The sequence below is a fragment of the Rhagoletis zephyria genome, unplaced genomic scaffold (assembly GCF_001687245.7).
Source record: "Rhagoletis zephyria isolate East Lansing unplaced genomic scaffold, Rhagoletis_zephyria_1.1 Rzeph_scaffold_00062, whole genome shotgun sequence".
Taxonomy (NCBI): Eukaryota; Metazoa; Arthropoda; class Insecta; order Diptera; family Tephritidae; genus Rhagoletis; species Rhagoletis zephyria.
Genome location: NW_016157146.1, coordinates 162,030 through 185,597, shown reverse-complemented (window position 1 = coordinate 185,597; position 23,568 = coordinate 162,030). Strand labels below are relative to the sequence as shown.

Below are 23,568 nucleotides of genomic sequence, written 5' to 3'. Positions count from 1 at the left end.
TTTAATTTATTTTAATGAAAACTTCTATTTTTATTTTAGTTCACTCAAAAATTATCTAAAGAATTCATTTTATTTTTAACTAAAATGTTTTCTTTTGCATATTCCATATTATTAAAAAAGATAAAAATATAGTATTTATTGTACCTGAAACCTTTTCCTTTTAATAACACTTAATGAAAAATGAATTTAAATTTATATTCGAAAGTTTGAAATATCTATGTATTTATTTTTTCTTTTAATTAATACTCAAAAAATTTAACACTAATTATTGGCAAATCTAAGGCTGCTAAATAAAAATGTGTTATATATTAAAGTGTACTTAAAAGTTGTTTATTGCATATTCATGAATTCATTTTATTTTTTACTCCCAAAGTAGTGGTTTTGGTCCATAATTAGACTAGTATTTTTCTGTCTATTTTGAACTAGTATGATACTGGTATATTTCTGACCGAAATCTGACAATTGCCATCTCGTAGGACATCCCCATATTAAAAATACCAGTTGATTGCATGGAAAAAAGATAGTTGGCTGACTAGTTGGGCATGCGGTTCATACTAGTTGTAAGGTGGTTTACAACTAGTTCATTTGACTACAGGGAGGCTAACTGTCGGCAAGTTGGTTGCAGGTTTGGATTATCAACGACACAAACCAAATTCGCTTTAACTTCAAATAAAAGTGGTGTTTGAGGCGAGTTAAACGAAAATTATTTGTATGGCAAACTCCGAGTTAATGAGTAGTGTTAACCGTTTAACTCCAAAATGGCCCATAAACTCGAGTTAATTATAGCTGATTAAAAATGTCACGCCTATAGGAGGTGCCACGCCCCCTTGTCAGAACTAATTTACTGTTCCATATTCCAAAAAAAAATTGAACATCTCAATTTAAAAAATGTACCTATTATTTATTCCATTTACTTTATTTGCATGCAGCAATGCCTTCACACATTTTTACATCCATCTAGCAACAAGTGTGTTTTAATGCAATTCAAGGCCTTTAATTTGAGCCAAGTTAAACCAAGGCCTTTAATTTGAGCCAAGTTAAACCAATTTTAAGCCAAACTTCGAAACTTCTGAACTAGTTTTGACTCCAAAATTATAAAAAAAAATGCGTAAAATGTCACATGAAATTTCGAAGTTTAACTTCAGAATCGTTATAATTTGGTTCTGAAAGTGCCTAAAGACTGCTACCTTGGCTCAAATTCAAGCTCTTGAATTGCATTAAAACGCACTTGTTCTTCGAGGGATATGAAATTGTGTGTTTTTTTTTCGAATTCTTGTCAGTGGAATCGTCTTGCTCGTCTCAAGATCTACAATATTAGTAAAATAAAAAATAAAAATGCATATTTTTTTGAAGAACACTATTTTTGACCAATTTTTTAAGGTCAAGGAGTAATTGTGGCTCAAGGGCAATATTTTTCCGTGAAAGGCAATTATATTAGTTTTCAAAACCATTTTGTTTAATATCAAAATGCTGCTTCTGTCGAAAACGCTACGATAAGTTCGCATGGAGTGTTAAAAAAGCACACTGTGCATTTATAAACAATATGTAATATAATAAAATAAAATATCTATCATACTTAGGCGTGCAAAATTGTTGATTCTTTTTTACCCCCACAAAACCGAGCTTACGATCCGCCACTGCTAATATACGAATATAAATACTATGTTTGTATGTATGTCTATATGTACATAAACTTGTATTTTAACATTGAGCATATGCTTCCATATTGTTTGTACCTCTTCTTAGTATGTAATTTCCTTTTGCTTTTCACTTTCCGCGTGAGACCATCGATATAACAGCTGTGTGAAGATGCCAGTAATACTAATGATTTCAATGGGGTTCCATTATTCGACTTGTTGAAAAAGTAATTGTTATTGTTTTTGGCCTTCACTTTCTAAGTACTTATGCATACGCTTACATGTACAGTTAATACAAAATAAGCAACCACAAAGTATCCTGTTTTGGGGATTATCTATCAGCTTCAAGTTATTGGTGGATGCCACACGCTGCGTCTTGATAGGTAGTGACTTTAAAAACTTTGTTACTTAAAAGGATACAAATTAAAGGGGTTTATCTATCAGCTTCAAGTTATTGGTGGATGCCACACGCTGCGTCTTGATAGGTAGTGACTTTAAGAACTTTGTTACTTAAAAGGATACAAATTAAAGGGCATGTGTATGTAGGTACGTAAATTGTACAATCCAAAATGCGTTTTTTTTAACACAATGGGCAGAATAGTTAGCAATGGGCTACAAAAAAAAAACAAAAATACATACGTATGATATTTAGCACAGATTGCACAGGTAATAATTTTTAGTACAAGTACTTGCATATAAGAATGTTAGAAATTTTACGACCCTTCTCATACGCATTCTTTCTTTTATGAAGACTGAGCATAATGAAAAAATTCTTTCATATATTCTCACGTATTTATGAATACCCTGCATTTTTAAAAATATATTTATTTAATAATTAATAAAAAGTATTTACTAAAAATTTTAATAAAAGTAAAGTCAATGCATAACTTTCATATTTGGCAAATTTTTGAAGTCTGGTAAAATGAGATAATTATAACTTACATATACTTATTTAAAGATCAAGCTCTTGTTTGCATATCCCTGCAAAAATCTTTGGAGCATGTAGTCTATTTGTGGTATATTGGAGTACATACTTACAAAAGTGTTGCTCTGTCATGGTGTAGCGGACCAACTCGTGTCTCTGCGCCAGCTTATTGTTTGTTATCTGATCACTGCTCGTGTTTTAACGAAATGTGGTTGAAGGCGAACATTTGAAAGCACATTTGCATGTCTGGCTGTAGCTGAACGTGTAGAGATGCTCGCTGTTAGTTCTTAGCTTCTAGCATGTTCGGGTTCGAATGCCGTCAGAGGCACATGTAATTTTTAATTTTTGTCTTGGTTTTTATTAATTTCGAAAAAGCATTTGAGAGGTGAAGAACAAAAGCGTGGACAAACGAAAAAATATAACAACAATGCCATTGTTAATATGTTGGAGTAGTTTCGTGCTACTCTGATGTAATGCAGGGATGGAGTATATGGTCCTGCCCTAGGACATCGCAATGTTAATTGGACCATATTTTTTACATGAATTGTGGTTAATTTTAGAGTACCCCTAGGTCCTTAGGGAGTACTCTTTACACGCATGCATGGAGTAGTCGCGATTTTTGCAGGGATCAATCACGGAAGTCTAATACGGTAGACAAACGGGCTCGGTTATTTGCATAGCCAGCCTTTATTTGCTTTGACTCATGCATTTTCCTCTTTAAANAGAGTACCCCTAGGTCCTTAGGGAGTACTCTTTACACGCATGCATGGAGTAGTCGCGATTTTTGCAGGGATCAATCACGGAAGTCTAATACGGTAGACAAACGGGCTCGGTTATTTGCATAGCCAGCCTTTATTTGCTTTGACTCATGCATTTTCCTCTTTAAAATGCGCATAAGCAGCTGAACAAATGCACGAAATTTTTGGGAATTAGCTCGGATCCGGGTAGTTTTCGTTGACAACACTGCTAAAAACGGACAGGTGTTGTCTTTTGTACAAGTAAACAAACAAAGAGCGCGAGTTCCGCGTCCGCGGTAGCCGAGTGGTAAGAGTTACGGGCTACAAGCCTGTAGCTCCTCGGTTGGAGCGATTGCGAACAAATTTTTTGTTTTTATTATTTATTTTATATACTTTTTTTTATTTGATCTATATATTTAACTTTACTTTATTTTATTTTTATTTGCTTTATTTTATATCACATTTTTTATTTTACTATTAGTTAATTTAAATTTTTAGAGTTGAATTTTAATAAAAAGTCAATAACAACCAACTGAAAGCAACGTAAAAAAATATAGAACTTATAAAAAAAGAATGAAAACGAAATAAATGAAAATTCAACTGGCCGTGGGACTCGAACTCACGACCTTGCGGCTCATTTATCCGCATAACTGCCGTCTATTTGGTCAAAATTATTATGCGCATATGTGTGCCAGATTATATTCATAAGCTTTGCCGTCTGACACAGCTTTTAGTGAGCATAAGAGCGCTTGATGGTATTAAAATCATTCTATGAAAATTCCGTCATCACACAGACAAAATGCTAACGAAATTATCCTTCAACAAGCCCTATAAGGTCATAATTTCTGGAAGAGATACTTGCAGACAGTTAATCATAACAATGGTAAGGTCACGTCCTTATCAGCTCCTACTAATGTAATGCGACTACGGGAGCCGCGATACAAGTCTCCTTAGATTTCCTGAATGCATCGATTGCCATAACCAATCACTCCATCGTTGCTCAGAGATGAGAGCCATGCTGTATTTACTTCACCGCTTCTGAGAGCCGTTACGTGTAGTGTGTTACCGTGTACTGTATTAATTCGTTGGTATCGCCTTCAAAAAACTTACTCAATTTGCGTTGAAACTCTGACGTATCCTTTCCTCGCTCTTTTTCTTGATATCCCAACGGAGGGGGATTCGCTGGCGTCGTCTATACAATATTCATTGTCATCGTCCATGACGCTTGGTTCTTGATCGCTGCAAATTATGAAATATGTACATACTTTCAACATTCAATTTTTTTTATTTTGTTGACTTACATTTCGGCGCGGGGGATGGCGCTTCGGCTTAGCAGTGCACGACCGTTCCGCGCAATCAAATTTGTTCTTAAAAAATGATTTGAACACACAAATGGTTACCTTGGCAATTGGTACTCACTTAATCCGCAAGCCTTCATCCACTTTTCCCGTAAATATGGCACAGCAGGAAATTTGAAATGTTTTACAGCTGTATTCCTACATCTATTCCGCGTGTCGAAACATCCCCGGAAGCAGCAGCTCATTTCTTATTTAATTTCATTTTATAAGAAGAAGTGAAACTACCTTTTAAAACTGATTGTATCATGGTTGGAATCAAATTACATAATTTTGATTTTCTGTCCGATCGACTTGATAATGCAGTTACCGCTTTCTCTTGTTTTGCGTTTGGTTGCGCATTGCATTTATTATTTCCTCTCAAAATCATAGTTTCGTATGTAGGCAACAATATCATCAGCTGTTTGCTTCAGAATAATATAAAATGTGAGGAACTAAATAGTGCATCGCACTTCAGCACCCCCTCTGAGAAAAAAGTATTGAAAACAAATACAAAGTTGTACGTACACGAACGGTGGATCCGCTTTTACTAAGGTATTTCCTGCTATTTTATCTTTTTTACTGTTTTTATTTTGAATATTCGTACCTATTAAATTTTGCGTGTTTGTTTCTCTCTTCCTCCAAATAGTGAAACGTTCTTCAAATAACGCAAACGAGATGATGTCAAAAGAGACTTCGAACGACGCAGCTTCCACATCGGCTAATAAGAAATCCAGTCCTGAGGTACTACCGCCAGCGTTTAATATGCCCTCCGCTACGCAGCATTCGATCGGCAATAACTTTGCGAATGGTAACAAAGCGAGTGGTGATGGAAACTTCAACTCTATTTCAGATAAACAGGGAACTGGTGTACTAACAATGCCCTCGAATGAAGATATAATTAATTCTGCCATAGCTGCTGGTCTAACCGCTGCTGCAGTGGAGGCAGCCGCTGCGTCAAGTCAACGCGATTTGGAACAACAACAGCAACTCAAGCAACAGGGTGATGAAGATGCGCCCACACTCTTGCATAAGCGCGGAGTTTCAACTCCACATTACCTCTACGGTGGAATGAGCGTGGGCGGACCTTATAGCTATAACAGTGGCAATGGCAATGGTAATAATTATGGAGTCAGTGGAGGTGGTAAAAACGTCTATGGCGGTAGTGATTACTATAATAATGCATATCTGAATAATCAATTGGCAATTGGCGGGGATGTGGGTCTGTCCGCGGTACCAAATGGTGTTTGGGCTGATGAAATGGATCCTGCAGTTGTTTATACCGATATACAGGAAGATGACTACTTGCCCGCACCACGAGGTAAGCAACCTATGTAAATCTTATTATTTTGCTTATTTATTTATTCCCAGAAGAAGTGCTAAATCCCATAATTTATTCATATTCACTCGATTCCCTCTATGAAATACGAATATGAATATGAATTCTTTTGGTTTGAGGAGGAAGCAGTGAAAGTCCGTCAGTATGGGACTGTCCAATACCGATCCCCCCGGTACCACCGTCAAATATTTCGTTGGAAGGCAGTTTGAGTACTAGGCTCGCACGTACGATCCAGTAAAATGTACTCAGTCCTGGGCTATATCTAATAGGTTCTGCCGCGTAGTGAACAACTCTTTTATTTTTTATTTAGCTCTTATTCTTTTGACTAACGTGAAGTAAATAGCATATACAAACACGATACTTATATTTTAACTAATTGGAATAGTGAAGCCAATTCCTTGAAGTTTTGACACCCGTTATAGATGCTTTTTGACCAGATATGAGCAGGCCCGTCGCTGGTATTTGTATTGAGTAGGCATTCAGAAATTACGAGTCTCAAACCCGTGTAAATTTATGTGTGCTGCGTTGGCGGTTGGAACGGCCTAGGTTCCAATCCGCGCCTACACTTTGGTTTATGAACTTGATGTTGGGGAGGCGGTCTGAGAGTACAAGCTTCTAAGTCGCACTACCTTACGAGTTTCAAAGCCCCACTGTCAATCCGCGCTTATGCATTACATACCACTTGTACGCCTCTGCCGCTCTAGACATCTCAAATAGTTCATAATTGATGCTATTTCACTGCTGGCCAAACTCCATTCCCTCAGCATCTAATTTACTTCAGCTTCTGGAGCAGTGATGCCCAAAACAGCGCCCGCGGGCGGAACTCTTCAAAACTCTCTGCAGACTTTAAATAGACGCGCACAGAGTAAAAGCTCTCCTTGAGCATCACTATTCTGGAAACAGTGCTGCATTGATATACTGTTGGAATCTGCGTCTCTGTTCGCTGAATCGTAACACAGTAGAAGCAGTGTGACTTAAAAAGTATCAATATTTATCACTTTCTTTTATTTTGAGTATCAAAGTATCAATATGGAATAAAACCAATAATTTTTATAAAAAACCATTTTCCAGAACACTTTAACATTTATTGATTGCAAAAAAGGTATACGTATCAGTTGTACTTGGTACTAGTATAATAATAATTAAGAAAATGTCTTACATGTATGATTTCAACTGGGTATTAGTATAATAAAAACAGAAAAAATATCTTATATATAATCTAATTTTTAGTTTAAATAAATTTGTACTTATAGGACTCAGAATTCAAATTTTTTTATCATTTTTAAGGCATTTCGAAAACATGCATTCCACCATTGACAAAGTGAAGCGATTTGTTCCATTTGTTTTGATCAAATTCAGTTCTGAGATAATGCGCTCTGCAGCGGCAGAGCTGTGCGGCGAACATAACAGGTTAAAAATAAAAGAAGTTAGTTCGAAATGTAAAAAGCTATTTAAAACATTTTTTAGCTTGCTTGCTCCCCCTTGCTTACTTCAACGCAACCTATTTTATTGTCGAATATCAAAAGTTAGGAAAATTGTTTAAAGCTGTTAAAAATGCCGAGTTAGCGTTCTCTTATATGACAATGGATCAATACATGAAAGGATTTTCAAAATTTCACTGTTAAAATTAAATCTCTTTTTTATTTGCAAACAAGGTTCAATATAACATTGCTGAATATATATTTTTTTTAATTTGGACTTTACTTAAGTGGGCTGTTGATATACATATACATTAGAGTGGTTAAAAAAAATTTTTTTTTTGGAAATTCATAAACGCTACCTCAAATTATTGTTATTTGTGATAAAAAAAGAGAAACGTGTTTTTTTTATTTTGAAAAAAAGTTTTCTTAGAGGTCGCTCTGGTCGGTTTTTTATAAAAACGCTGATGTTCTAAATTTTTTTTATTTTCTTGACATGTTAAAATGCAGCTAAAAATTTGTTTTTTTCATATAATTACTCTGGTATTACTGGGGAACATTCCCTTATTTATATACCTGTCTTGGGCAGTTAGAATGGGCCTAGTGCCCGAAAATATGCTCTTGAAAAGAGACTAGTGAAATTAAAACGTTGATGCTGAACGATTTACGCATTGTCATGGATTGAAACTTGTTATCAGAGGGTTTCTGGGGTTGCTAATTAGGGATCTGAAGTCAGTTTTTCGAAATTCTGGTTATGTGAAAACCACATTTTTAGCTGCATTTTAACATGTCAAGAAATTAAAAAACCGGCGCGACCTCTAAGAAAACTTTTTTTTTTAAATAAAAAATACGTGTCTCTTTTTTTATCACAAATAACAATATTTTGATGTAGCGTTTATGAATTTCCAAAAAGAGTGTTTTTATGAACCACTCTAATATACATACGTCTCTGCCGCATAAGTAATACATATATACTTCCGTAATAGGTAAATGATTATTTGGGTTAAAAAAGGCCAAATCAGCTGGGCTAGTTGGCATACAGTTTAGTTTGACAAAAAAATACCATATAAGTTTACAGTTACTTTCAAAATTGTTATATAAATTATGCAATCTGTATTATTCACTTTGAAATTCTATGTTCATTCGATTGACAACATCCAAAGTATTTGACAAAAATAAATAATAAATTTTTATTGGTGCGGAAGAGCTCATGCTTGGTTCACACCGTCATCGAAACAAAAAATTAATAATAATTGCAATTGCAATTGCTCCATAATAATTGCTCCACTGTGACATTAAACGATAAACAGCTTACTTCCACGATAACCAGCGAACGTTTGACACTCGAAAAATTTTATGATTCTTAACACCAACGTAGTTTTGAAACTAGGCAATTCATCCACCCTTTTACACTATGTGCGAAGAAATCGTAAACATCTCTGGAAGTTTTTCGACTTCTACGGGATGGTTTTTTGCACGATTGAAAAAGTATCAAAATTTAAAAAGAAGTATCTCTCCAAAATTCATTGAAAAATGTATCACTTTTGATCCACTTGGATCAAAACGGTCACATTGAGTAGAAGTATGTGCCCCGCGTCCTCGATGGTGCCCTTTCCGCAGAAATCACAGCACGGATCACTATCGTGTTTGTATTTGTAAAAGGTTCGCCTTGAAACAGCCATGACCGCTTAATAATTTAGTCGTATGTTAACATATGTATGTAAGTAAATATGTACATTCGAGCACACTTTATCACACTCTTGGGCTCTCCGTTCTTTTTCATAATTTGTATAATTGTAATAATAATTAAATTATTCTCTTTACTCTGCTCTTTTGTCTACTTGTCATTACTAATTTTTATTTTTACTATCCCATGTTCATCGTCGCTCCTCAGCATCTTCGCACCGCAGTAAGGCCTACGACAATTTACAAAACATTCTCAATGCGGAAGCTTATCCAGAATCAATGGCATTGTCATTGACGCAGCCTCAGTACACGAGTCGGTTTTATGGCGCCTTAAATGGTAATAAGCGTTCGAATAGATACGATGGCAACAGCATAGGTGCTCACAGCGGCAATAACCGATTCGCCGATATGCGGTAAGTGAACTTGGTAAAGGGCGGGCATAGCTACTATATATACGGTGACCTGTATTATACGGGACAGTCCTCTTTTTTGACCTATTGTCCTGGCAATTTATTTATTTTATACGGGACGCCAAACGTTCTGTATTCTTTTAATGTCCTGTATTTGTCCCGTATTCGGCATTTCGATGCCTTAACAGCTCATTAAAATGGCATGAAGGTGATTTAAGTGATGTTGGTATATGATTGCAATTTTCTTCATAAACAGTTATGTATTATTTTCTTATTTAATGCATGTGACTCGAATCGAGGAATACATACAGTGATCAAAATATAAATTATGACTCGACATTTTAGTAAGTTTTGGTAATTTTTCCTTAGGTTATTTAATATTTATTATTTATTTTAAGAAAGTAAAGCTCTTTTTCTAACGAAAACCATATACAGTATATTTTGCTTTGCTGCCTCTATGCTTAAGTGCACATTTAAGATACCTACCCTAAAATGCGCATCAGAGGCAATATTTTTAACATTTATAAGGAAACTGCTCCGATAGATGCATTTAGTATACCTGCACATTGGCGATACCTGCCTTAAAAATTGGGCGACTAGTATCAATTATCAAAGAAAGTATTACGTTTAACTGCACTGGCCCTACAATTACCTAATTTTACAACTGTTTATTTATTTTGTTCATCTCCCAGAACAACGAAAATGCCTATAAATTTATGTAGTTATATAGATAATTAGATACTATTCGGTAAAAATTTCGCTTGCAGTAATTTCTACGTGGTAAGTGCTTCTCCATTATTTGGTTTCATAGGGATTTGGATACCTTCCTCATTGAAGTAGTAAAGAAAATTCGCTTAAGTGCCTTTTTCGGATAAGTGCTCAAGTTTTTCGCGCAAAGAAGGATGTGCAGCTAAGCAAAATATACTGTAATACCAAATTTCAAACTTTGTGCAAAAAACTATAAAAATTAATTCTGCAATGTTTCACCAAAATTTCAAACTTTCTAATTACAATCTTTAGAAAAAAATTTGGTTTGCGGTTTTGTAACTCATTGAAATTGAGTATAATAAAGTGCCAGTGGAAAGTGCTACTTATTTGCTTCTCTTTCAAAAAAATGGTCGAACATACTTACTTTGTATGAAAAAAAATGCGAGCACCGTCAACAAAAAAAAAGCACAAAAATTAATATTAAGCCTTAGCGACTTAAAATTGCACTTTGTTTTACTAAAATTTAACGAATTTTTTTTAAACAAATTTTACGGGGTAAAAATCTCGAGAAAATTATCCTAAAAAGTTGTGATGTTACTAAAAGGATACTGTTTCAGGGCTAATACATCTAGGATCTTTGAAGAAGGCTTTAAGATCTGTAAGCTGTTGTGGAAAAAATTTGCAAAATTATTTTTTGTATTCGGCTCCCATAAATATAGTCACCGTAACTATATATTTGTGGAAGTGTGTATGTACATATGTACAGATGGACGGAATCGAATGAAATTTTGACAGAGTATTGCCATCACACCTGAGCTTATAATAGGGTAAAAAATGGGATTCGACAAGGGGGCGTGGCACCTCCAATAGGCGTGAAATCTATAATCATCGGAATCGGAATCATAATCCTTTATATATGTATATGACTACAGTTGATGACACGATAATGACCAGGGAACCGATTTCATGGAAATCGCCTTTTTTCTGCTAAAGAGATGGAGTGTATTCGATTAAGAATGTCCACGATTTAATTTTCCCAGATTTCATATATGGGCAAATCTAAAAAACAGGTAACCTTTGTGTTATTTAGCTTTATTTTCACTGTTGTAAACTAAATCAAGCTGGTTGCTTTATGATATAATTCATTGACGTATACTTGAGGCTCCAAAAAAAAATTTGGATCAATTTGCTACATAACTTTTGAATTATGGGTGTTTAAATTTAAAAAAATAATGAAAACAAGTGAATTTTTTATGTAATTTTTAAGAGGGGCAAAATTAATTATGTCATAACTTTTGAAGCACACCATATTCTGATTTGAAATTAAATGGGCACTTAGCACTTATGTGTACAATTCATATGTAAGGTAAGAAAAGTGTGCCTTAAAAAATAACGAAATGGCAAGTAATTCAAAGTCTGTAACTCTGCATTTCACAATTTTCAAAATTTTCGGTTTATCGCGTATAGGTTTTGAAGCATTTTATTTTAAGGACTTTTTAAGTATGTACTGTATTCTGTAAACAATTACGAATAATTTGATACCTTAGCAAGAGGTGTGCTTTCAGAATAAACTAACTTTTAAACATAAAATATACTGCGATCTTGAGCGTAATTTTTATTCCAAAAACACCTTAATTGAATGCACATTTGGAAAATACGTCGAAACGATCTAAATCTTTCTATAACTGCTAGTCCTTATAAAATTACATATACCTGTAAAATGCTTCAAAAAATTTGTCTCTAGGAGTGTGTAAAAACCCTGATTTACTACTTTTAGTGATGCTCCTTATTTTAGTCAGAAGTGAGAGTGGTATCAAAGTAACTTGTTTTCGACAAATGTTCTGATAGTTGATATCACTTAATTGGAGCCTTCTAAATTCAATGGCGTCCTCAGTTTTATCCTATTGGCTCCACTTTTCGAGATAGCGGTACTTGAAACTTTGCTGTCCCTGAGTCCCTGAGTTTTGAAGATATTTTACTAAAATTTTGCACATAACCGTTTTTTAATATTACCTTAACTATTCCATAAAATCATCGAAATCAGTTCACTAAAACATCTAGCTCCCATACAACTGATTGATCAGAGAATTTGTTTTGCGTTATAACTCCTACAATTAAACAGGTTAAAATTTAGTATAGGTTCAATTTAACATATAGCACGCATACAATTTATTATTCAGATATGAAGTTAGAGTTGTAGTGCAAAAACACATATCTGAGTAATCAGTTGTATTATACCTATATGTTAAATAATGTGAACCTATTTCAATAATTCTAAGAAATAATTAAGGTAATATTAAAAAACTGTTATGTGCAAAATTTTAGTAAAATAACTTCAAAACTGAGGGAGTTATTTATAAAATTGTCAAAATTTAATCATAGTTTCAAGTACTGTTATCTCGAAAACCGGAGCCAATCTGGTAAAACGGGGCATGCCATTGAATTTAGAACGTCCCAATTAAGTGAGTTCAACTTTCAAAATCTTTGCTCAAAGTTTACAACTTGTACAGCGTAATTTGCACCCAGCTTATTCTTTTGTTTTCTATTCCATGTTTATTCCTCGTCTAACTTTTGAAGCACTTGATGAAAATGAATTACTCTTATATTAATCGATTTATTAAGAGATTACGAATAAAATGATATATAAAACATATATCACAAATATAAGAATTCAAATCTTTTTTTTTAGATTTGCCCATATACATACCTACACGTTTGATGTTGCCTCTTTTTGCCTCTTTAAGGTATTTGCCTTTTTTGCGTTTTCCAACATTAGTTATTCCTGATAATATGAAAGTCTTAAACGTTCCATATTCAAATTGGAATATGAACTCACGTCGAGCGCACGTTTAGTAAATTCAAGGCTTTCCTTTCTGAAAATCGAATAAAAATGCTGCCAAAAAACTTCAAAATTCATCTTGTTCTTCAATGTTACTACAACTATAGAGATTAAACTTTTGTGAGTTAAGAACTGGAAAGGAGATAGTCAAAGATTCAAAGTACAAATTTTTTTCATATAATGAAACTAGTTCATATTTCTCTCTTTTTACTTATAAAATAAAAATTTCTAAAATAAATGTATTTTACGACTATTTTTCGGTTTTTGTCTTTTTCCTTCTTTTTTTTTGCGATTTCTAGGGCCTATTTCGCTATTTTATTTTGCCTTTTTTATAGGTTTTTAGGTCCTTAAAATCCGTTCCCTGATAATGACACTTGAACTGTGCCAATTTACGACTGCGACAACACACGAAGCTTTAAACATCTCATATTGTTTGCACTTTTCTCGAGACATTGGGGCATAAGTCGAAATAAAGTCGACTCTAATGTTAGTAGCAGCTTTTTTGACAGATATTGCATTGAATATTATGTCAAAAAGCAGCTACTAACTCTAAAGCTGACTTTATCGTGACTAATTCAAAATTGATATGTAAAAAAGACGATTTGATTTAGAAAAACTTACGTATTTACTTTATTATTTACGTATTTAGGTTGACGCTTTTGATAATATTTCCGAGGGAATGATAAAGTCTTTAAAGTTTAATCTTTTAAATTCGACCTTATTTTAATGCACAATCAGGAACTTTTAATTTTGGTGATTATGCATAGTTTCATAGGTATATGGTCAAAATAGTTTCGTAGGTATATGGGAAATTTTCAGAAGAAAATATACATATCATAATAAGAGTTACTATAGTGTTTTATCCGATCTGAAACAATTCCTGCTCGCTGTAATCACAAAACTAGCTAAAACATCAGTGATTCTGAATTATTCAAATTTAACTAAGTTTCCTGTTTATCCGCGTAACTTTTTTACCGTTTGATATTTGAAAATGGCGTTAAAGTAATATAATGTATATAAAATGCTCTTGAATATTACACCAGAGCTGAATGTGTGCCTCTAATAGAACCAAAGTTGTGAGCAGGGAACGGATTTTATGGAAATTGCCTTTTTTCTGCCAAAGAGATAGAGTATATTCGATTAAGAATGTCCACGATTTAGCTTTCCCTGATTCCATATATACCCTTACCTTTTTTTGCCTATTGTACCTTTAAAAAAGTGATTATAGCGAAGAAAAATCCTTTATTCCTGATAATATAAAAGTTTCAAACGTTCCATATTTCAATTGGGCGCCACTTGTATCAACTCACGTCGAGCGCACGGTTAGTACATTCAAGGCTGTGTAAAGCCTGTTCTGTTCAAGTTGATAATGAAGAAAATCGATGGATAAATAAAGCAATAAGTAGTCATATGAAAATACGCAGTGAATTTTTGTATGTAAAATGAGCAGAAAAGGATGTTACTCATACGCCATGCGCACCTGAAACATCTCGAAGACTTATCCATGGATAAAAAGTTAACTATATTTTCAGAATCAGCGAGCAATTCTATATAGGAATTGGATATGTAGTGGCGTCCGTTGAACATTTTTCCTGTAAACCAGTGTTATTTTTCAGTTTTTGTCTTTTTTAGTGCCTTCTTTTGCCTTTTTCGCTATTTCTAGTGCCTTTTCCTGCCTATTTCGCTATTTTGTTTTGCCTTTTTTATAGGTTTTTAGGTCCTAAAAATCCGTTCCCTGGTTAGGAGTATTCGAAATTTAGCATCTGAAAGGAAGGCACCCTGAAATTGTGCAAATGTAAACTGTGCACACGAAATAATGCATATGAAAAAAACCGAAATAAGGCATACGAAAAAAACCGAAATAATGCATATGTGCACAGTTTCGGTTGAAAACCGAAATAATGCATATGAAAAAAAACCGAAATAATGCATACATGCACAGCTTAGACTCAAAACCGAAATAATGCATATGACAAAAACCGAAATATTGCATACATCAAAACGAACTTCTTTCTGCGTAGGCGGCCTTCGGCCGCGCTTAGGGATTATAACCCTTACTAAGTAGAACTCTCCCTTCTGTGTTGCTGGAAAAGAAGGGCGGAAGTATTTTGGCGCAGAACTTCTATCTGCATAGGCGGCCTTCGGCCTTACTTAGGGATTATAACCCTTACTAAGTAGAATTCTCCATTCTGTGTTGCCGGAAGAGGGGACCGGAAGTATTTTTGCGCAGAACTTCTAGGCGGCCTTCGGCCGCGCTTAGGGATTATAACCCTTACTAAGTAGAATTCTCCATTCTGTGTTGCCGGAAGAGGGGACCGGAAGTATTTTTGGGCAGAACTTCTTTCTCCGTAGACGGCCTCCGGTCGCGCTTAGGGATTATAACCCTTTCTAAGTAGAACTCTCCATTCTGTGTTGCCGGAAAGGGGACCGGAAGTATTTTTGCGTAGAACTTCTAGGCGGCCTTCGGCCGCGCTTAGGGATTATATCCCTTACTAAGAAGAATTCTCCTTTCTGTGTTGCCGGAAAAGGGGGCCGGAAGTATTTTTGCGCAGAACTTCTTTCTGCGTAGGCGGCCTTCGGCCGCGCTTAGGGATTATAACCCTTACTAAGTAGAACTCTCCCTTCTGTGTTGCTGGAAAAGAAGGGCGGAAGTATTTTGGCGCAGAACTTCTATCTGCATAGGCGGCCTTCGGCCTTACTTAGGGATTATAACCCTTACTAAGTAGAATTCTCCATTCTGTGTTGCCGGAAGAGGGGACCGGAAGTATTTTTGGGCAGAACTTCTTTCTCCGTAGACGGCCTCCGGTCGCGCTTAGGGATTATAACCCTTTCTAAGTAGAACTCTCCATTCTGTGTTGCCGGAAAGGGGACCGGAAGTATTTTTGCGTAGAACTTCTAGGCGGCCTTCGGCCGCGCTTAGGGATTATATCCCTTACTAAGAAGAATTCTCCTTTCTGTGTTACCGGAAAAGGGGACCGGAAGTATTTTTGCCCAGACCCTCTTAAGTAGAACTCTCCCATCTGTTTTGCCGGAAAAGAAGGGCGGAAGTATTTTTGCGCTTAGGGATTATATCCCTTACTAAGTAGAATTCTCCTTTCTGTGTTACCGGAAAAGGGGACCGGAAGTATTTTTGCGCAGAACCTCTTTCTGCGTAGGCGGCCTTCCGCCGCGCTTAGGGATTATATCCCTTACTAAGTAGAATTATCTTTTCTGTGTTGCCGGAAAAGGGACTGGAATTATTTTTGCGCAGAACTTCTAGGCGGCCTTCGGCCGCGCTTGGGGATTATATCCCTTACTAAGTAGAATTCTCCTTTCTGTGTTGCCGGAAAAGAGGACCGGAAGTATTTTTGCGCAGAACCTCTTTCTGCGTAGGCGGCCTTCCGCCGCGCTTAGGGATTATATCCCTTACTAAGTAGAATTATCTTTTCTGTGTTGCCGGAAAAGGGACTGGAATTATTTTTGCGCAGAACTTCTAGGCGGCCTTCGGCCGCGCTTGGGGATTATATCCCTTACTAAGTAGAATTCTCCTTTCTGTGTTACCTGAAAAGGGGACCGGAAGTATTTTTGCCCAGACCCTCTTTCTGCGTAGGCGGCGTTCGGCCGCGCTTAGGGATTATAACCCTTATTAAGTAGAACTCTCCCTTCTGTTTTGCCGGAAAAGAAGGGCGGAAGTATTTTTGCGCTTAGGGATTATATCCCTTACTAAGTAGAATTCTCCTTTCTGTGTTACCTGAAAAGGGGACCGGAAGTATTTTTGCCCAGACCCTCTTTCTGCGTAGGCGGCGTTCGGCCGCGCTTAGGGATTATAACCCTTATTAAGTAGAACTCTCCCTTCTGTTTTGCCGGAAAAGAAGGGCGGAAGTATTTTTGCGCTTAGGGATTATATCCCTTACAAAGTAGAATTCTCCTTTCTGTGTTGCCGGAAAAGGGGGCCGGAAGTATTTTTGCGCAGAACCTCTTTCTGCGTAGGCGGCCTTCAGCCGCGCTTAGGGAATATAACCCTTATTAATTACAACTCACCTTTCTGTGTTGCCGGAAAAGAGGGGACGGAAGTATTTTTGCGCAGAACTTCTCTCTGCGTATTCGGCCTTCGGCCGCGCTTAGGGATTATATCCCTTACTAAGTATATTTATCCTTTCAGTGTTGCCGGAAAAGGGGGCCGGAAGTATTTTTGCCCAAAACCTCTTTCTGCCTAGGCGGCCTTCAGCCGCGCTTAGGTATTATAACCCTTACTAAGTAGAATTCTCCTTTCTGTGTTGCCGGAAAAGGGGGCCGGAAGTATTTTTGCGCAGAACTTTTCTATGCGTAGGCGGCCTTCGGCCGCGCTTAGGGATTAAAACCCTTACTAAGGAGAAGTAAATAATTCATATTAGAAAAAAACTAAAGTATCCATATGCACACTTTCATTAGAAAACCGAAATAATGCATATAACAAAAACCGAAATAATGCATACGTGAAAGACGAAGTAATGCATACATTCGCAGTTTCTGTTGAAAACCGAAATAATAATAATAATAATAATAATAATAATAGATTGGCGCTGACACATTTGTTAGTGTTTGGCCGAGCTTCTCCTCCGATTTTTGGCGTGCACCTTGATGTTGTCACACAAAGCGGAGGGACCTACAGTTTTACGCCGACTCCGAACGGCGATTGTATTTTTATGAGAAGCTGTTTTTCATGGCAGAAATACACTCGGAGGTTTGCCATTGTCTACCGAGGGACGACCGCCGTAAAGAAAAAAACCTTTTTTCTATATATTTTAGAAATAATGCATATGATAAAATACCGAAATTATGCATATGCTATAGGGTAGTAGCTAGGAAATGAATCTATGATAGCAAAAGTGAGGGCCAACTACTGAATTCTTTGATGAATTTTAACACGGCCGACGTCCTACGAAACTCATATTTTACAAAATTGCAAACCTGGGAATATCAGTTCATCAGTTGTTTGCATATCTGACTCGCGTATGCAGGAATATGAAATGATCAGCAGATGCTCTTCCTAGGAAGTTTAGAAATCAGCAACTCGCATATGCAGGGATATGATTCCATTAGTTGAGCGCTACACTGGTTCATATAAATTTAGTATTAAAATTTCTTGAAAATGACAAGAACAAAAAATATTTTTCTCTTACCACGAAATGACCTCGTTCCCTGCCCCGCGGCCTATTACTAACTCGCTTACTTTTTTTCAGAAGTGAAACTTTTTGCTGGTGGGTACTTTCGTTTTAAAAGCGAAATAATGCATATGAAAAAAAAAAAAAAACGAAGTAATGCATACATGCACAGTTTCGGTTGAAACCGAAATAATGTCTAAATGCACAGTTTCCATATGCGTAATTTCGGTGCCCCGAAAGGAAGCTCAAGATAAAAAATCAATTTTTTCGCTGGAACACATATTTATCGATAGAAACGGACTGTTCTACACTTGTATAATGTGTTCATAAATCGGTAAGTGTACAAATTTTAAGCTAGTTATCAAGGCGCAGGACCACAAAAAAAATCGATGAAAAGTTAATAAAGGGTGATTTTTTTGAGGTTAGGATTTTCATGCATTAGTATTTGACAGATCACGTGGGATTTCAGACATGGTGTCAAAGAGAAAGATGCTCAGTATGCTTTGACATTTCATCATGAATAGACTTACTAACGAGCAACGCTTGCAAATCATTGAATTTTATTACCAAAATCAGTGTTCGGTTCGNTAACAAACTTTTTGTTGCCAAAAATGGAAGAACTGAACTTGGTTGACATGTGGTTTCAACAAGATGGCGCTACATGCCACACAGCTCGCGATTCTATGGCCATTTTGAGGGAAAACTTCGGAGAACAATTCATCTCAAGAAATGGACCGGTAAGTTGGCCACCAAGATCATGCGATTTGACGCCTTTAGACTATTTTTTGTGGGGCTACGTCAAGTCTAAAGTCTACAGAAATAAGCCAGCAACTATTCCAGCTTTGGAAGACAACATTTCCGAAGAAATTCGGGCTATTCCGGCCGAAATGCTCGAAAAAGTTGCCCAAAATTGGACTTTCCGAATGGACCACCTAAGACGCAGCCGCGGTCAACATTTAAATGAAATTATCTTCAAAAAGTAAATGTCATGGACCAATCTAACGTTTCAAATAAAGAACCGATGAGATTTTGCAAATTTTATGCGTTTTTTTTTTAAAAAAAAGTTATCAAGCTCTTAAAAAATCACCATTTAAAAGCAGACCAGGTGTTTTACATGTTTTTGAATTCGTTGAACACGAATCCGAAGTCGGTTTTGCTCCATCACGTCAAGATTTGCTTCTAACCCCAAAACACATTGCGAAACTCAATGAACTCCTCTAAAAGGCCTTCAATTGATGACAGTCCACACAAAAAAGAAAAGAGAAATGAATGTAGAGTGGAAGGCCTTGGCCCTCAGGAAGGCCTTTCGGAAGGGCTTTTAACTCCTGAAGTTATCTACTGGGTTATAAAATGATGTATATTTAATACAGTCATACACGGCGAACATTTTGGCGAGCATGTATACAACTCGCATTCGTCTTTTTAATTTTTTTCTGTAGTCCTGCAAATCACGCGGATCCCGCATGTGTAATCCTTCATTTCTGTTCCGCAAAAATGGCGCGGGATCCCGCGTTTGTGGGATTGGAGTCCCTACACACGACCATATCATCGAATTTCGTCCTTCTACTTTAATAGTGTAAAAATATAAAAATATTAAAAGGTCCATTTTTAATATCAATTCATTTAATATTTTTAAATTTCAAAGAATTTTATATTTTATTTGTTGTTAGTCGATTTAAACTTTCCCGTAATAGATGGTAGACCCAGTATGGATCCGAAATTTTTTAATTTTTAAAATCTGATTCCAGATTCGTAATCAGCGGCCTTAAAAACCCCCCTTGGCTAAATTTCAAGTGAATCTAAGTGATTTTTTTTTTGCCGCCATATTGGGTCCGTCATTTTGAATTTTGCAAATCGGACTTCAGATTCGTAATCAGCGACACCCAAACCCCTCGAGTAACAAGTTTCAAGCGAATAAAATGAAGTTTTAAAAATACGTCCGTCATATTGGATCCGCCATTTTGAAATTTGAAAATTGGATCCCAGATTCGTAATCAGCGATCCCAAAAACATTAAAGTATGTCAAAGACTCAGCATTTTTGCATTAGGTTTGCGCAAAATTTGCGCATGTTACAAAAGCCAAATTTTACAGGAAAAGGTTCTTCGTATTATTATTTGCATTGGCTAACACCATTAATACCAAAGTTTAGCTTTGCTGAGATAATTGAGAAATATAACTAAACACAAGATTTTTTTTTCTAAGATCTCTACATTCTAATTTCTTAGCATATACGATAATTTCGCCCACGAGAAAAAATGCATTGTCACATACGATAAAATTTACAGTCAATTTTTGGAGTATCTATTGAGGTTTAGGCCGTAATATTTGAAGAAGTGATGCGTTATGGGTTGTAAAACAAAGTTGCATCAAAAAGTGAATTTCGTAAAAAATGTAACATACGATAATTTTGCGCAAAGGGATCGAAATATATGTATTTGCTTATTTGCGAATTTAGCGTATTTTACCTAGCACAGTAATGGCGCCATTTTAAATTTTAGATTCTGCCACTTTGCAATCGAAAGGGTATTAGTTTACGATATTTTGACTTTTACTTTAGTTGCTTAGAATTTTGCACAGAGCTCTGGGCCGGTTGTTGTGAAACGTCCCATTTATATACATACATATGTACGTACGTATATACAAGAAATATGGTCGTTTAAAAAAATAAGTTTATAAGACCATTAAATATATAAATACATATACATATATGTAATTTATTCATAAATTTTAGTAAATCTCAAAACATCACTTCTGTAAAATACATTGGACTAAATTGATATAAGTCAGTAATTTTTTTTTAACAATTTATTTTGAAAGTGGCATAAGTCAATTTATCGTAATGAAATGTACCGATTTTCCATGACGAAATTATTTATACTGAGAAAAACAAAGGTATCCTAAGATAGCAAATAAAAGTACATCTTTTCGAAAGTTAGTATCAATACTTTTAAACGTGCTAAAACGCAAACCCTTACATACACATATCGATTTAAAACCGAAGGGATTTATGTCACTTTCAATATAAACGGCTCATGTATAAATTTTTAATATACATATGTAAATATATATTTTAATACTAAATCAAAGTTTTCGAATTAGGTATTTCGATCTAAACTAATAAATCTGAATACTTACACACATACATACATACATATGTACATAAGATTGTGATCGATTTGCACTAAACGTAACAGAAAAGACCCACAGCGCTAGCAAAATTTTAGTAACAGTATTTATATGTGCCTATGCATGATGGTCGCATACATATGTATGTATTTGCGTAGGTGTATGACCCGGCCAGAACGAACCGCACCCTCGCCTAAGCACGCCAATGGTTCTGACGCCAACGTGAATTCGTACTTATATACAGACACACTTACATACATATGTACATCCATACATACAAATCCGTTTGTAATACCCAAAAAATTGCAACAGCACAAAATTACAAAATAAGAAACAAAGTATCTGCCTACGCAAATGATAGCAAATTTGTGGTAGTTCTACGAACGTGTCCGTCTAGTAGAATATGCGCTGTAAATTGCCGATTGGGACATTTCGTCCTCTTATGAATGAGGGTAAAAAATTATGTTTCATTCATCCTTCGCATTCGATGTGAGAATGCCGTCATTCATCGGGAGCGTGGAATTGTGAATGCGTGTGCCCACATCTGGGGCACATATACCCGTAGATATATATGTCAAAGTTACAAAAAAATACAGAAATGGGTTTCGAATACCACAGATGAACGGATTTTCATTTTAAGAGTACAAAGTGTTTACAAAATCTGTGTTGAAATACCGCAAAAGCTATATTCAAGCCCTTAAACGGTGTTCACATGAGGTGATTTTCTAGGCAATTTTAGAGGCGATTAGTTGAATCATAAGTTGGCTGCCCCCAACTTCATTGGAAGCGATTAGTTGAAAGGCCGTTCACACCAGGCGATTGTTGCTTTCAGCTAAAAGTTACCTCTGAAATCGCCTCATGTAAACACCGTATTACCACGCTTTATTGACCTCTATGCCACTATGTGTTTGTTTTTGGGAAAAATGAAAATGTCAAATCGATAGAAGTATAGCTGCTATTTCGGAGTTAATCACAGCTAATCATCAGGCTTATTTATAGACTTCAGCGGGGGTAGAACCCGCATCACTCGAGGATAATAGTACTACCCTGTAGTCAAATGTACTAGTTGTAAACTACCTCACAACTAGTATGAACCGCATGCCCAACTAGTCAGCCAACTATCTTTTTTCCATGCAATCAACTGGTATTTTTAACATGGGGATGTCCTACGAGATGGCAATTGTCAGATTTCGGTCAGAAATATACCAGTCTCACACTAGTTCTAAATAGACAGAAAAATACTAGGCCAATTATGGACCAAAACCACTACTTTGGGAGTAAAAAACTTAAATGAATTTATGAATATACAATAAAACACTTTCGATTAAGTACACTTTAATATATTACATATTTTTATTTAGCAGCGTTAGATTTGCCAATATAAGTGTTAAATTTTTTGAGTATTAATTAAAGGTAAAAATAAATACATAAATATTTCAAACTTTCGAACATAAATTTAAATGCTTTTTCCATTAAGTGTTATTAAAAGTAAAAGGTTTTAGGCACAATAAATACTATATTTTTATCTTTTTTTAATAATATTGAATATGCAAAAGAAAACATTTTAGTCAAAAAGAAAGTGAATACTTTAGTTCATTTTTGAGTGAACTAAATTAAAAATAAAAATTATCATTAAAATAAATTAAATTATTAACTTTGGACATTTCAGTCTATTATTTTTAAAAATTTATAAAAGTAATAATTAATATTTAAAATTAGAGATTTGGATAAGAATAAAGTAAATAAATAATTCAAGCAGTTATTAAATATTCTTAAGTTGTGTCTATAGTTTGGCTTGCTGATTGATAATAGAAATTAATCAAATAATTATATTTATCGTGTAATTAAAAAAAGTCAATAATAATTGAAAATTATCAATAATAACCAAATAATTACGTAATTAAAATTAATGAATTAAATAACATTTTTTTAAGTAATTAATTATTAATCAGGTGGTAATATCGGTATTTAATCATTAAACGGTTATCCAAAAAATCATGCTTAAAGCATTAAATCATTATGAATATTAATCAATTTTTAACAGGTCTGGTATAATTGAGTACGTACTCGATTTAATGGTTAACAATGTATTCAAATAGAAGTTATAATATTTTGTGTACTTTATTTTATTAAACTGTCGAAGTCAAATAAATCAGGGGATGAATAAATCGTTTTGTACTTGGTACAAGTCTGGTCATTTTCGAACTAGTTCGGTTTCTGTCAGGAAATTCTAGTTGTAAACTAGTATTTTTCCTGACTAGTTTGGGGTTTCACTGCAGGGTAGT

At 35.3% G+C, this 23,568-nt stretch overlaps 1 protein-coding gene across 2 annotated transcripts in view; it reads left to right on the top strand.

Annotated features, from left to right (window-relative positions):
* The window catches only part of LOC108370594 (uncharacterized), a 153,419-nt gene that overhangs the window by 70,229 nt on the left and 59,622 nt on the right, over window positions 1-23,568 (top strand). For both annotated transcript variants that reach the window (XM_017625955.1, XM_017625948.1), the window contains 2 exons: window positions 5,283-5,954; window positions 9,285-9,489. In XM_017625955.1, the coding sequence (XP_017481444.1) occupies window positions 5,283-5,954; window positions 9,285-9,489 (877 nt within the window). The remainder of the gene's footprint in view (window positions 1-5,282; window positions 5,955-9,284; window positions 9,490-23,568) is intronic.